General features: G+C 46.0%; 1 protein-coding gene across 1 annotated transcript in view; it reads right to left on the bottom strand.

Annotated features, from left to right (window-relative positions):
- UBXN7 (UBX domain protein 7) overlaps positions 1-15,116 on the bottom strand; it is a 76,761-nt gene that overhangs the window by 3,114 nt on the left and 58,531 nt on the right. The window contains exons 9-10 of the mRNA XM_082251869.1: positions 679-1,111; positions 226-305 (exon numbers count right to left, since the gene is read on the bottom strand). Of these exons, the coding sequence (XP_082107995.1) occupies positions 226-305; positions 679-1,111 (513 nt within the window). The remainder of the gene's footprint in view (positions 1-225; positions 306-678; positions 1,112-15,116) is intronic.

The following is a 15,116-nucleotide window of genomic DNA, read 5'->3' on the forward strand; positions in this document are numbered from 1 at the left end:
CATGCAATAAAGATATATTTGTATCTATTTTTCCCCCCTTTACTGCATGTGCTATACTGTCATATATTTACCATCGATTTTATACTGTATCTATTTTTACTATTGTCTGCAAATAAAATGGTTTTATTTTTTTTCTCTACTGCAATAAACCACTTTTATTAACTTCCAACATTTGTTTTAAGGTACTAAAAAATAAAGGAAAAAAAAAAGGGGGACGGCACTTACCATTAATTTGGCCTTCTCTGGTAATGTAATCTGTTCCCTTTTCCCATCAGGGTACCGCAACATTAACTTTGCTTTGGGTCCTAATAACAAAAAATTCAGCAAAGTTGAGCAGAACACAGAAGATCATATTTTTTTTTTTGAGCACAGCATTTTATGGTGGGATCTTTTAAAAGGAAGAAATGCAATCTGCAGCCTAATTGCAGTCACAGAGGTCTTCCTAATACAATAATGACAAATGGTAAGCAAATAGCTGAAATTTAATTCCATAATTACCCAAAATACAGAACAGGCTTGGCAACACTGCAGTAGCCCATCCGTAAACACTTGATTGCCATTCATAATCCAATCAGCATGTGTGGACAGCACAATTTCTCAAGCATATTACATGTTAGTCTGTTACAACTGCATACCAGCATATGTACTGTAAGGTATAAAAACTAATTTGACACTCACCATTATTATCAACACAATCTTCTATGTGGTCTGGACTACTGCTATGTTCTTCTAAGCAAGATTCCGTCAGAGATTTGAGAGGTTTTTCTAGGTGTGCTTGCTGGCTTAGAAAGTCAGGTTCCGCTGTATTATCTTCCACAGGTTCTGACTGCTCCTCTCTTCTGTGATTGGCATTTTTAGATGTGGCCTTCTTAGCTTTACTACTGCAAGTCTCTGGCTCTGGCAATGTTTCCACAGGCGTCCCATCTTCATCCTCATGGTCAGATCCACATACAGAAATGAATTCTTCACTGCCAGAATAGAGCTCCGGGTCGGATTCATCCTCATACTGAGAAGTTTGCTTTCCTGATGTAGAGTCAAAGTGGGTTTCCTGTAGGGATGCACGTATCGCTGCTTCTAGTTGGCTGTCTTCACTGGCATCTATGAGGCTCTCCTAAAAAAAATGAAAATAGATCAGACAAATTAAGTAACTAGAAAATAATTGTACATAAAATAAAATCTTCAAAACGGCAGGACATTAATGTGATGCTGAAACCATTTATCAGCTTTATTTCACCCAGACACATCTACTGCCCCTCACCCAGTTACTGTGGCCTACAAATGCTCCCCAAATGACAATAACTCCAGTCTCTCGTTGTTAGGTCCCATGAAGACAACTTGGACCAGCAGATTGGTCTGCTTTTATACAAGGGTTGTCGGTGTAGAATTCTGTGATGTTCTGAAAAACTATCTACCTTTTACATAAGTATTAAGTACTTTCCTTATGAATTTCAGATTAGGACAAAAAGAAAAGCCGCAGGATCACTTTTACAAGAAGGGGAAGGGTGCCCCCCACTTCTGGTTTCAGTCTTTTGTTAAATAAGCAGCTGATCAAACTGATCTCAGTTTGATCAGCTGCTTTGGAGAGCAGAAGAGATTTCTCAGTAAAGAGTACCTGTCACTGCCCATGCTATCACAAGGAATGTTATTCATCCTTTGTGATGGCAAAAAAAATGAGTGTCAAAAAATTAGGATTTTTATTACAGCTTACCTGTAAAATCCTTTTCTTGGAGTACATGACGGGACACAGAGCTGGTAATAATTACTATTTAGGTTATACGCTACCTTCAGGTGAATGGAAACTGGCAACCAATAGAAAGAAAGTCCTATATAACCCCTCCCATACAGGAAGAACATCAGTTTTTGAAGCAAGCAATGAAGATCCTAGAAAAGAGGGGAGGGAGCTCTGTGTCCCGTGATGTAAAATCCTAATTTCTTTATCGTACATCACAGGACACAGAGCCGGTAATAATTACTATTTGGGTTATACGCTACCTTCAGGTGAATGGAAACTGGCAACCAATAGAAAGAAAGTCCTATATAACCCCTCCTATACAGGAAGAACATCAGTTTTTGAAGCAAGCAATGAAGATCCCAGAAAAGAGGGGAGGGAGCTCTGTGTTCCGTGATGTACTCCAAGAAAAGGATTTTACAGGTAAGCTGTAATAAAAATCCTAATTTCTTTATCATACATCACGGGACACAGAGCTGGTAATAATTACTATTTGGGATGTCCTAAAGCAATGCCCTTGAGGGGAGGGGACACAGAGTCCCAAATTTGCCCCTGAGCAAAGAAAAAACGTAGGACTATACAGCTGCTTGCAGTACGCTACTACCAAACCGAGCTCCTTCACTGGCCCTAACGGCCACTTGGTAGAATTTTATGGACATATGTACTGAAGACCAGGTAGCAGCTTTGCAGATTTTCCTAGAAACAGGCATCCTGGCATTGACCAATGTGGCCGGAGCCGAAGCGGAGACCCCCCAGTCTCTAAAAATGATGGTTTCAATAGCCAGACTGTCAAATTCAATGACCGTAAAGCAGGGTGGAATATAGGACCATGAGATAGTAGATCCGGACGACATGGTAGCAACCATGGTTTCCCCACTGCTGATTTCTGCGAACCCAGACCTTCTGGGATACGCTGGGGTCACCCGGATCACCGGTTTTCCCTCCACCTGTATCCTGTTCAGCAGCCGAGGTAGAAGCTGAACTGGAGGAAATGCATAAACCAGGTTGAACCGTGACCAAGGGGTCACCAGAGCATCCATTCCGACCGCAATTGGATCCCTGGACCTGGAAACAAAATTGTCCACCTTGTTGAACCTGGATGCCAAAAAATCAACATCGGGAGCACCCCAATGTAGACAGATCAGCCGAAACACTTTGGGGTGTAGGGATCAATCCCCTGGACACAACTGCTGGCGACTGCCAGTTGTCCACCCCTGGAATGAATACGGCTGATAGACATGGAACATACCTCTCTGCCCATGATGGGATATTCACTTCCTTCTGAATCGACTGGCTTCTGGTGCCGCCCTGGTGGAAGATTTAATCCACCAGGGTGGAGTTGTCGGGCTGAATCCTGACAGGACACCCCTGCAACCTGGTTGTCCAATAATTCAGTGCCAAATGGGCAGCTCGGATTTCCAGAATATTGATGGGTAAAAATCTTTTCTGCTCGAGACCACGTTCCCTGGGCAAACAGACCCTCCAGGATAGCACCCCAGCCCAGCAGGCTGGCGTCTGTGGTTACCACCTTCCAGGCTACCTGCATAAAAAAATCTTCCCTTAATCGATTTGATGGGAACCAGCCACCAGATGAGATCCTGCCTTACCTTGGGGAAAGGAACATCGGGCAATCCAAAGCTTGAACCCATTTGTTCCAAGCTGAAAGGATACTGTTCTGAAACAGTCTGGAGTGGAACTGTGCATAAGGAATCACCTCGAAGGAGGACACCATTTTGCCCAGTAACCTCATACACAGCAGGATGGAGGGAATTTCTTCCCTCTTACGAACCCGACTAGCTTTCTTAGATCTAGAACGTTCTCTGATGGCAAGAAACATTGCCTGAGCAGTGTCTAGGCCTAAACCTAGATATTGTAGGACCTGAACAGGCTTTATGGCCGACTTTCTCTGTTGATAATCCAACCCAGACTCTCTAAGAACTGGATTGTAAGGAACACATATTGTGACAGACCTAGGCTTGTGACGGTATCAGATTTTCAAGCTGCGATTAATTGATTAAGGTTTTGCCACGGTATACGGTATTATCACAGTATTCAATTATTAAATTTCTACCTCACTTGAATTTCATTGCTAAATTTAGGGACTTTGGTTCACTTATGCACATTATTATATAGTCAGTCAGTACAGACTCTGAACCAGGCCTAAAATAAGCCATCAAGCAGTGTCTGGCCTACCTGGTGATGACTGGTCCTGGCGCTCAGCTCCGATGGCCTGGTCATTAAGGGGGCAAATCCTTGTGGTCAAGAAGTGGTTAAACCTGATGGAGGACCGGTGTTATTTATAAATTACTTTACTATTGCTTTAGGCCTGGTTCACATGTATGCGGGTTGGCGGCCCACATTTGCCCAGGCATGGCAGCCCATTGATTTAAATGGGCTGCTATGCCCTCATTTTCTGCAGAAAAAAGGTGCATGCAGCATTTTTTAAAAATTCAGTGGCCTTGAAATCCATCCTGTTTTTTGCACCATGTGACTAACCTGCAGTTCCTGCTCTGGCAAGCTTTCTGCGGTTTTTATATACGTGGGCCCAGCATTTAAAAACACAGTTTGCATGTGCAGCAACTGCAGGTAAGTCACATGGTGCAAAAGAAGGATGGCCACTGCATTTTTTTTAAATTCTGCATGCACTTTTTCTCAGCCGAAAACGCAGGCATAGCAGCTCAAGCCCATTCGAATCAATGGGCTGCTATGCCTGTGCAAATGTGGGTCGCCAACCCGCATACATGTGAATCAGGCCTAAAGCAATACTAAAGTCATTTATAGATAAAAACACCGGTCCTCCTGCAGGTTTAACCACTTCTGGACCGCAAGGATTTGCTCCGTTAATGACCAGGCCATCGGATCAGAGCGCCAGAACCAGTCATCACCAGGTAGGCCAGACACTGCTTGATGGCTATATAATAATGTAATGTGGGCTGCTATGCCTGTGTGTGTGTGTATATATAATATGCTGCTATGCCTATGTATGTATGTATGTATGTATGTATGTATGTATGTATGTATGTACCGTATGTATGTATGTATGTATGGGTGTGTAATATATATCTATAATATCTATCTAGATCTCTAGATCTATCTTTATCTATCTAGCTATCGATCTAATTCTATCTGCAGAAACTTGCTGGTAAATTAGGCAGTGTTTCTGTGTCTGAGCCCTTGAAGAAGCATGTGGGTGTGTGCTGGGACTGGGAGGCGTCTGATTGGTTACAGGGAGGAGCTAAGCTCTCACTCTAGGATCATATTACCAGAGCTGTCTCTGTTGAGTGAGTGAATGAGTCATTCAGCTCAGTGAAATGTATCATTTCAAAAGTCAGACTTGAGGAGCAGATAAACACGGTATTTTAAAAATGCCACAATAACAATACCGTGGGTATGCAATACCGCGATATATCGAATTACCAAAAACCGGCATATCTCTAGTCAGACCTGAGCTTGAATGATTCTTGAGCAGTAGGTCATCCAGGTATCCTACTATAGAGATGCTTTGGGCCCTTAAAGAAGCCAACACCGGCGCCAGAACCTTTGTGAACACACGAAAAGCTGTAGCAAGGCCGAAAAACAGGGCCACAAACTTGAAATGACACTGCCGCACTGCGAACGCAGAACCTTTGTTGAGGCCTGAAGATTGGCAAATGAAGATATGCATCTTTGATATCTATGGAGGCCATAACGTTTCCTCTTCCTAGAGAGGCTACCACTGAACAGATTGATTTCATGCGAAAAAACCGTACGGTCAGAAATTAATTCAGAGCCTTGAGATCCAGAATAGGTCTCACCTTGTCCTATCATGCGTTTATGGAAGCAAGCATGCGTTTATGCAAGCCAAAGTTTATGCGTCTTATACAAGCAAGCAGGCGTTTATGGAAGCAAGCATGCGTTTATGCAAGAAAATTTTTTTGCAAGCAAGCAGATATGTGCTTATGTAAGCAAGTGAATCTTTCGCTGACTGGAACCTCCACAATCACACCCTTGATCCATAGGTAATCTAAGACCTGGAACAAGGGCCTTCTTTTTTCTGAGTCCAGAAACCGATAGGGAGGAAACACTCGAAACTATCATGCAGCCCCGAGCTATAGTGGACAAGACCAATCTGTCTTGAACCATTCCTTACCATGTTTTTAAAAACTGTAAAAGACTCCCCTCCCCCCCCCCCCCCCACTCGAGCGAGAGGGGGTGCCCTTTCATAAGGCGGACTAAAACCTGTTTTACCAGGCTTTTGAAACCAGAGCTTCTTTTGCCCTTGGGGTTTACTGAAAGCGGACGACTGAGGCCATCGAAACTGCTTTGAAGATGCTGCATTGGTAGGGACAGTGACACTCAGAGCCTTAAAAGACGGATATTCATTCCTTCTCTAACAGGCAATAAACCCCCCCCCCCCCTCGAGATCTTTTGGATATATTTATCCAGATCACCAAAAAGCCATTCTCCATGAAAGGGGAGAACTGTCAGCAACTCTTACAAGGCATTTCTGACGATCAATTTTTCAGCCACAGGACTCTGCGCATATGAACAGAGAGGAGGATCCGGTATACTTGCTGGATAGAATCCTTAAAGGCACTAATTGTAAACAATAAAGCATGAGGTATCTCTGCTAGATCATCTGCAGATTCACTCTGAATAGGCAAATCTTTTGATAGCCTCTAAAAACGGCCCTTCAAGGACTGACATACTCCTAGCTGAAAATAGCTGGTTGACCAGCAGAGCCAGCAACAGCAAAGAAGCTTTAAACAAGGACTCCACTTTTTTTGCTGGATCCTTTTCATACACCAACTGCTGCAGCAGGGAAAGGAAAGGCTTGAACACTATGTTTGAGGATGCAAAAAGCTTAACGAGGAACAAGAGGCCTCAGATCTTTCTGAAGAAGGCAATATAAAACCAATCCGTACCATTTAAATGAGGGACGGAGTCAGCAATCTTTGCATGTGAGATGCTGTAAATGGTCCCTCAGGATCAGAAACCTCTGAAGAGGAAACATGATCCACTTGTGATTTTAAGTCACCAATGGTTACCTCTTCATTATCTTCTACTGCCCAATCAGGTTCTAGGTCAGAAGCCCCCCCCCACACAGGATCTAGGGCTATAGGCCTCACCGGTTTGCTGGGCCCAGGTGCATGGGAAGGGGATCTATCCCTTTTTCTTCCCACCCTAACAGAGGAAATCATCCCTGCTACTTTACCTTATAGGCTAGCCAGGGCAGATGCTAAGTCATCCTAGTAATATAGGGAGAAACAGAAGCACCAGAGGTAGCACAATACCTGATAAGACATAAAGGCTCGGATTGGCCAGTAGGTTCAGGTCTTTCTGGGGAAGAAAATGCAGGGGAAACCAGACTAGGAGAAAATAATCCTGGTGCGGGGGTACTTAACCCTTTCCCTGCTGCACCCCCACTTTTCCTTCTGGAAGACACTGCTTTAAAATATAAACAAGGCCCAGAATCAAAAACAGTTCGCACCAAGGTAGAAAATTGTGATCCAGATTAACAGCTATCGCAAAACAACCACCGTTTTTTTTTTTTTAATAAAAAAAAAGGAAAAGGAATTCTTACCAGTCCCGCCGCAGAATCCTGCAATAGGATTCAAACTTCACCCATCACGACGGGCTCCGTCAAAGACCTTCAAGGACCGGGTCCTCCAGCTGTAGGAGGCCACTCCCTTGGACCTGTAGAGCACCCTGCTGGAACCACCTTGGGTAAGTTTTAACCAGGGTTCCATTTCCAAGGGTCCAGCACCCGAAGGACCACATTACAGGCTAAACCTCGGATCTTCGGTTACCGAGGCGCGGGTACCATCCTTTTAGCGCTTAGCCTTTTGAATGGATCCAATAGATCGCCCCTTTTTCAGGGACAATACAAAATCTTGGAGAGCTTTAACAGCCATGACCACCACCTTCAAGACACTGGCGAAAAAGCTGATGTTCTTGCGGTATGGGAGGGGTTATATAGGAGGAACTTTCCTTCTATTGGTTGCCAGTGTCCATTCACCTGAAGGTAGCGTATAACCCAAATAGTAATTATTATCAGCTCTGTGTCCCGTGATGTACGATAAAGAAAATAAATTAACCTAAAATAAATAATAATGATAAAATGTTTTTTTGCAAATGCGTAAACCATGATCGCACCACACATATGAGGTATTGCCGCAAATGTCAGAGTGAGAGCAATTATCTTAGCTCCAGACCTTCTGTTTAACTCTAAACTGATAACCTGTAAAGGCTTTTAAAATGTTGCCTATGGATAATATACTGTATCGTAGTTTGTCGACATTCCACGTTTTGAAAATTGCTGCTCAAATATCGGGTGATGTAAAGGAAATGCAAAAGCCACCATTTTATTTTCCAGGGCCTTGATTTAAAAAAAAAAAAAAAAATTGATTTTTGTCTCACCATAAAATCCTTTTCTCTGATGTTCATTGACAGACACAGCTCCATATCTTCTTTGATCCTTGGGTTATGCTGCTCTTCCTAGGAGTAGGACACTAAGAGGAAAAAGGTTAAAAAAAATTAAAGCTTAACTACGCCCATGGAGCAGTCCCAGGAGGTATACTCCCCCTTCCTGCTCTAGGATCTCAGTTTTGTAACAAGCAGTGTCAGAAGAATACATAACCCAACTCCACAGAGGGGTGGGTGCCGTGTCTGTCAATGAACATCAGAGAAAAGGATTTTACTGTAAGACAAAAATCCAGTTTTCTCTTTCGTTCATTGACAGACACAGCTCCATATCTTCTTTAACCCGTGGAATGTCCCAAAGCAGTGTCAACATGAGGGATGGGAAGAACATAGCAATAAATATACTTCCCAAAGGCTAGATGTAGCCAACCTGGAAAAACAGGAGCTCAACCAGGAACAACGGGAGCTCATCTGACAAAAAAGTACACCCTCAAAGAGGACTAATCCTCTCCAACAGCGGCCTGCAAACCCTCGCAGCCATAAGGAGACATCCGCAGATGCCAACACATCCACCTTATAAAATTTTGTGAAAATCTGCCAGGTGGCCGCCTTGCAAACCTGCACCACTGACACCTGATGACGAAAGTCCCAAGAGGCACTAAGCGCCCATAAAATGCACCATAACAGGGAAGGGGGATCCTGACCCTTAATGGAATAGGCCTGCACCACCACCTGCCTATCCAACGGGAAATGGTCGCAGCAGACGAGGCCAGCACATAACAGGGTCCACCCGTAAGAACAAATAGAAAATCCGAGTTTTGGAATGGCTTAGTTATCGCCAGGTACACCCTGATTGCCCGTACCACATCCAAAGAAGGTGAGGCAAGCTCTTTAGGGTGCTTAGGCTTTTATGTACAGTAAATGGAAACCCGAAAAAACTTTAGGAAGGAGTGACTGGCAGAGACGAAGCACCACTTTATCTCTGTGAACCACCAAGTAAGGTAAACGACAAGACAAGCTGCCAGCTTCGAAACCCTACGTGCAGAAGAAAAAGCCACCAAGACTACCTTCTGGGACATGTAAGCAGAGGAATCTCGTGAATATTTTCCAACAGCGGTTACTGAAGATCTGACAGTACCAAGTGGATATCCCACAAGGGCAATGGAGACCGCACCAGGGGAACCAAGTGGCGAACCCCACTAACAAAGGTGCGAACCACAGAAAATGTAGCCAAAAGGACGATGAATAAAACTGCCAAGGCCGAATCTGGTCCTCGGTGGTACCAGAGGCCAGACACTGCTCCACACCTCATTGGAGGAAAGCCAAACTCCGAGTCACCGAAAAGAAGCAGTGGTGAACCCCCAAGAGATTCACATCCGCAAACTACGCTCTTCAAACGCGATGGTAAATCTACCTAGAAATAGATTTACTAGCTAACAGCAGCGATGGAATCAATGATTCAGACAACCCCCTAGCCTTCAGCACCTGGCTTCTGACAGCCAAGCCAATATAAAGCCAGCGACTGTAAAGCAAGATTAGCCCTTGAGCCAACGGAGTTCCTCTAAGGGGAAGTCTCCAAGGAGCATAGGCAACCAACTGTATCAGATCTGCGTACCAAGACCGGCTAGGCCAGTCTGGAGCCACTAGGATGGCCGTAATCCCTTCTGCCTCAAGCTTATGCAGGAGTCTTGGCAGAAGTTCTATCAGAAAAAAAAAGACCTTATATCAGAAGATACTGAACCCAAAGGAGCCACCAGTGCTTCTGTGGCATCGACCAGAGGATCCCTAGACCGTGCCACAAATCCAAGTACCTTCCTTTTGAGACAAGAGGCCAACAGGCCCACCTCAGGAGTTCCCCACCGCAGACACAACTGATGAAACACCTCAGGTGGTGTTTCCAGAGTCCAAACCCCCTGAGCACATTGCGTGCCAAAATGCCACCCCACTCAGACAGGCAGGTATCCACCGTCAAGTATAGGGGAAAAAAGATTTACCCTGTCAAAGAGCCGGAGAGCAAAGCCACTGAATAAGGGACCCTATCGTACCCCAGCTCAACAGGATCAGATTGTAGAGAGACTGTGGATTCTTGCCCCACATGGCAAGAATCTCTCTTTGTAGAGGTCTCGTGTGGACAGAATTTTGAGACTCGTCCCCTGGGAGGAACACCCTGGCTGAGGCCGAGTCCAGAACAGACCCGGATAGTCCAACTAGATGGACAGAACCAGAGCCAATACCAGGAAATTTAATTTCCAACCGAACTCCTGCAGAGTCCCCACAGTAATCTCCAGGTTGTCCTTCAGAGCAGTCGGAGACTCTGCTCGCAGAAGATTATCCAGGTACTCCAGTATTGCAATTCCCCACTGGCACAACAATGCCAATACCAGCGCCAACACTTGTGAAAACCAGGGGGGGGGTCGAGGTGAGACCTCTTGATAATGCTCCTTGCCCACAGCAAGCGGAGGAAGCACGGATGAATGACCTATATTGGAATATAAAGGTAAGCGTCCTTACTATCAATAGGAGTCCAGAAGATCCCCCTGATGTAGGGATGCCGCTACCGTACGAATGGACTCCATTCGAAACATCTGTACCTGCACAAAGCGGTTCAGGGCTTGAGGTCCAAGATTGGACCAACCTCGCTTTCCTTCCTGGGACCTGCAAACATGAAACAAATGTTCCAAGATCTGAGACCGAAACAATCACCCCTTGTACTAGAAAGTCTTGCACCGCCCCGAAGAGACCTCGCAGGCGGTCTGGGGATAAACGCAGGTTGGAAGAAAAGAACCACTCTGGAGGAAAAGACAGAAAACTTGATCTTGTAGCCAAACCAAATCAGCTCGTGGACCCACTTTTCTTGAATCAGGGAGATCCACGGGTGTGGAAAGAAACAAACACGTCCTCTCCCACCCCAGATACGGGTGAGAACGCCCCTTTAGGCAGAAGCAGTGTTTGTCTGCATGTCTGAAAGGACCCGCTCTCGGCATACCAGATCAGGTCCTCACGGAACCACTGAAGGAGGTCTTTCCAGGGAGGCTCTGAAAAGACGATTTGCCAGAAAGGGAAGATCACAAAAGGCCATGTGGAAAGTCTGGTCTGCAGAACAGAATTTTAGCCATATCATGCGCCAAAGGATCATTGCCGTCACGGACAGCCCAGGGAGAATAAGGGAGCTGCATCCAGAGAGCCATCACAGACTAACTGCAACCTCTGGACCAACTAGTCTACGAGCTCCGCAAAAAACAGGAGGAATCTGTTCCCCCTCCAGATCCTGGCGCAAAAGCTTTGCCCACTCGGGAAAGTCAGGGACACCATGCTATGGTGAACACCGGCTTAAGAACCGAATCGGCCACAAAAAACACGCGACGGACCAAAGTCTTGCTCTCCAGTCAAAAGGATCTTTTAAAAACCAGAGACTCCTCCACCAGAAATAGGGCAGAATTATTCAGCCTGGAAACCTGAGAGTCCACCACAGGTGGGGCTGCCCAGGTACTCAACAGACACTCTTCAAGGGATATCATCTATCGAAACGCTTAGGCACCGCCATATTGAGTTTAGAACAATTCTACTGACTTGCGACAACTTTGTCAAAGTAGGCGGGAAGGGGCGGGAAGGCGGGAAGGGGACAGGCGCCTCTGACGCAGCAGCAGCTGCATCCCCCATGTTTAAAGTTTTCCTTCCTGCACCAATATAATCAGTGCATCCACCAGCGCCCTTGCAGGAAAAGAGGAATCATCCTCACTGTCAGAGCACCCGAAGTGCATGGACGTATGACAGTAGAGACTGCTATATGCCAAGCTCACCCTGAGAACATAACAAGAGGGGGAGGTCGCAGACCACAGTCCTGCAAGGAGACGCCAGCTAAAGGTTCACAAAAGGACCACCTATTAGACCTAAGGGTCGCCCTCCATAGAGGACATAGTAGGACATGGCCCCCTAGAAAGGGCAAAAGGGGGCCCGCCGTGACGCAGACACACAGGCAGAGTACCCTCACACAATAATGGCTGCTTCACTTCGCTAAAAAAAATAAATAAAATAAATAAATAATGCAGCACCCCCGATTCAAGGGGGGCGCCAGGCAGACCACATGTCCACCTCCCTGAGGGGGGGGGGGGGGGGGGATACCAGTCCGCTGCTCCATCAACCCTGCCAGCAGCCCAAACAGCCTGGTTATCAGCACGGACAGCCAGCCACGAGTAGGCCACAAATCCACGGCTTAAATTTGGGGCCCCGATCTGACTGCGTGAGTCGCAAGTCCGCCGGCAGCTCTGTTAGCTTGATCAGCAGCTCGGACAGCTCGGTTAGGAGCTCGTACAGCTTGGTCCAGCGTAGGCCTGCAAAGCCGCAGCCCCAACTTTCGGCCCAACCCGACTGCGCATCCGTCTGCAGCACCGTCTGCCGTGCAGCTTGGACAGCCTTGCCAGGCACTCGGACAGCTGCGAATAGGCCGCAAAGCCGCTGCCTCAATTTGTGGCTCGATCCGGCCTCGTAAGGTGCGCATCTGTCGGCAGTACCATTCGCTACATCATCAGCTCGGTCAGGCACCCAGACAGTCGCGAGTAGGCCGCAAAGCTGCGGACTAAATCTTTGGCCCGATCCAGCCATATGAGGCACAGACCCGCAGAGACATCGAGATATACGCACTGCGGGGAGCCCAGAGGACATCCCTGCCCCAGTCACTAACTCCCAGGGGGTCGGGAACTAGCTCAAAGACCCCTGTGTGCGATCCAGGCAGCTCGGTCTGTAACAATCACATTTACCCCCCCCCCCTTACAGGAGCAAGTGGCAAAGCCAGCTCCTACCCCGGGGGTAGGTTGGGGCCAAAAGACCACCGTGACTGTTCGAGGTGCTGGGGGGAATGGTAGGGAGCCCGGGGGTCCGACCATCCCATAGAGGGGCCCATATCCACCCCGAGGCACCACAAAAGGAGAAGGGGGGGACACTACTTACCACACCATGGACTCCCCCCATCTTGGAAAGGGGGGTGTTGCGGGCTAGGAGGTAAGCTGCGACTCAGGCCACAACCAGGTCGTGTGCGTCCTCGCGAGGTGTTTCACTTGCAGGCCAGTCCCTGTCCAGTGGGACTATGTTGCGACCGACCTAGCACAGAGCTGAGGCCTGTGCGCGCTCGCTGACCAGACTGGGGAGACCTTAAGGAAGCTGTTGATTGCAGTTCTTACAGGAACCAAATTGATTGTAGTTCTCACAGGAACAGAAAATAATAAAAGAAGAAAAACAAATTCAGTTTAAAAAAGGAAAAAAAATCACAGGACCAGAGATCCCAGCAAGGAGCTAGGTCCTGACTCCTGACCAGGTAGAAAAAAAAAAAAACTGAGATCCTAGCGCAGGAAGTGGGAGTATACCTCCTGGGACTGCACCATGGGCATAGTTAAGCTTTGTTAACTTTTGTTAACCCTTTTTCCGCTTATGGTGTCCTACTCCTAGGAAGAGCAGCATACGCCACGGGTCAAAAATATGGAGCTGTGTCTGTCAATGAACGAAAGAGAAAAATCTCTAATATTTGATCTGTTCTGAGTAATTTTTAGCGAGAAAATGCTGATTTTTACATTTACGTAAGAAATGTCAGAATTGGCTTGGCCAGCAGATAATTAAAGGATTGGCCAATTAATTTTATGTCATATTCAACAACTAATGATCTTAAAGTAGAACTCAGAATGAAACCTTTTTATTTTATTTTTTTTATTGGAGGGGGGGGGGGGGAGGTGTATTTCCCTTCACTTCACATGCCATGGCAACAACAGGAAGTTAGAGGAAATCCCTTCAAATAAAGTAAATCCCTGGCTGTCACCAGAACTAGTGTCCCCCACTAGAAGATTTCCCCTGTGTTCTGGTAACTCAAACTCTTTCACTTTCGGTAATACTAGTCACCAGGCCAAATAGAGCGGGTGAATCTTAATAACAAGTGTCAAACAGCAATAAAAACCTGACCGGTCTTCTAATCCCTCTCCAGTCTATTCAAAACTAAAAAAGAAAGTGTATACTTTAATTAAAAAGTTCTGACAGATTTGTTCCAGGACACACAGCATAAATAGAGTTTTGGTTTGACCTTGGTTATCCTCCACGCTATGATGCATGCCTCTTCCTTTTGATCCACACAGTGAAATGCTAACAAGATGCTCAACATAAAGCTTAACCTTTTAAAAGCTTTATTCATTCCAATAAAATCTATAGTAGTGCACTCACATTATTTAGGTACTCAATCGCACCAAATATATATCCAGCAGTGTTAGGTTTGGTGACCCTGTTCAAATATCGTGAGAAATCACTTGATTACCACACAACCGCATTCCAGCCGAGTGTCGTGACGTTATCCAAATCCTGCCCCTACGCGTTACGTCATGCAACATGTGACTCTGGGAAATACCCTGAGTGTTGGGTGACGTGTTGCGTGGCAAAACGTGTGGGGATGAACTTGAATAACGTCACAACGCTTGGCCAAAATGCAGTAGTCAAGTGATTTCTTGTGATATTAGCACAGGGTCACCAAAACCAACAAATGCTGCTGGATATACTAACACTGCTGGATATATTTGGCGCGATTGAGCACCTAAATAATGTGAGTGTGGTACTATTGCTTTTGTGGGAACTAATAAAGCTTTTAAAAGTATTATGTAGCGCATTGGGTTTGCATGTCACTGCGTGGAGCAAAAGTAAGAGGTGTGCATCATAGTGTGGAGGATAACGAAGGGCAAACCAAGGCATTACCCATGGTCAAAATAAAGGGACAAAAAGTGCACCCTGATCGAACATAGTATGTAGGGTCATACCTCTAAAGTGAGAGTATCCCCGGTGGTGGTCACAATTAAAGTGATTTTGAAAAGCACATTAAGGTGCAATAGTGTGAAAAGAAGACAAGAGGAATTGCGCTGTACACACTAGATTATAGAAAAGCGCTGTACACACTAGATTATATTCGCAGGTGTGGTGGCTGGCTGGTAGGAGAGTCATATTAGGTGTATAGCAGCTG

The sequence above is a fragment of the Pelophylax lessonae genome (assembly GCF_965119305.1).
Source record: "Pelophylax lessonae genome assembly, chromosome: 3".
In the NCBI taxonomy this organism is placed as follows: domain Eukaryota; kingdom Metazoa; phylum Chordata; class Amphibia; order Anura; family Ranidae; genus Pelophylax; species Pelophylax lessonae.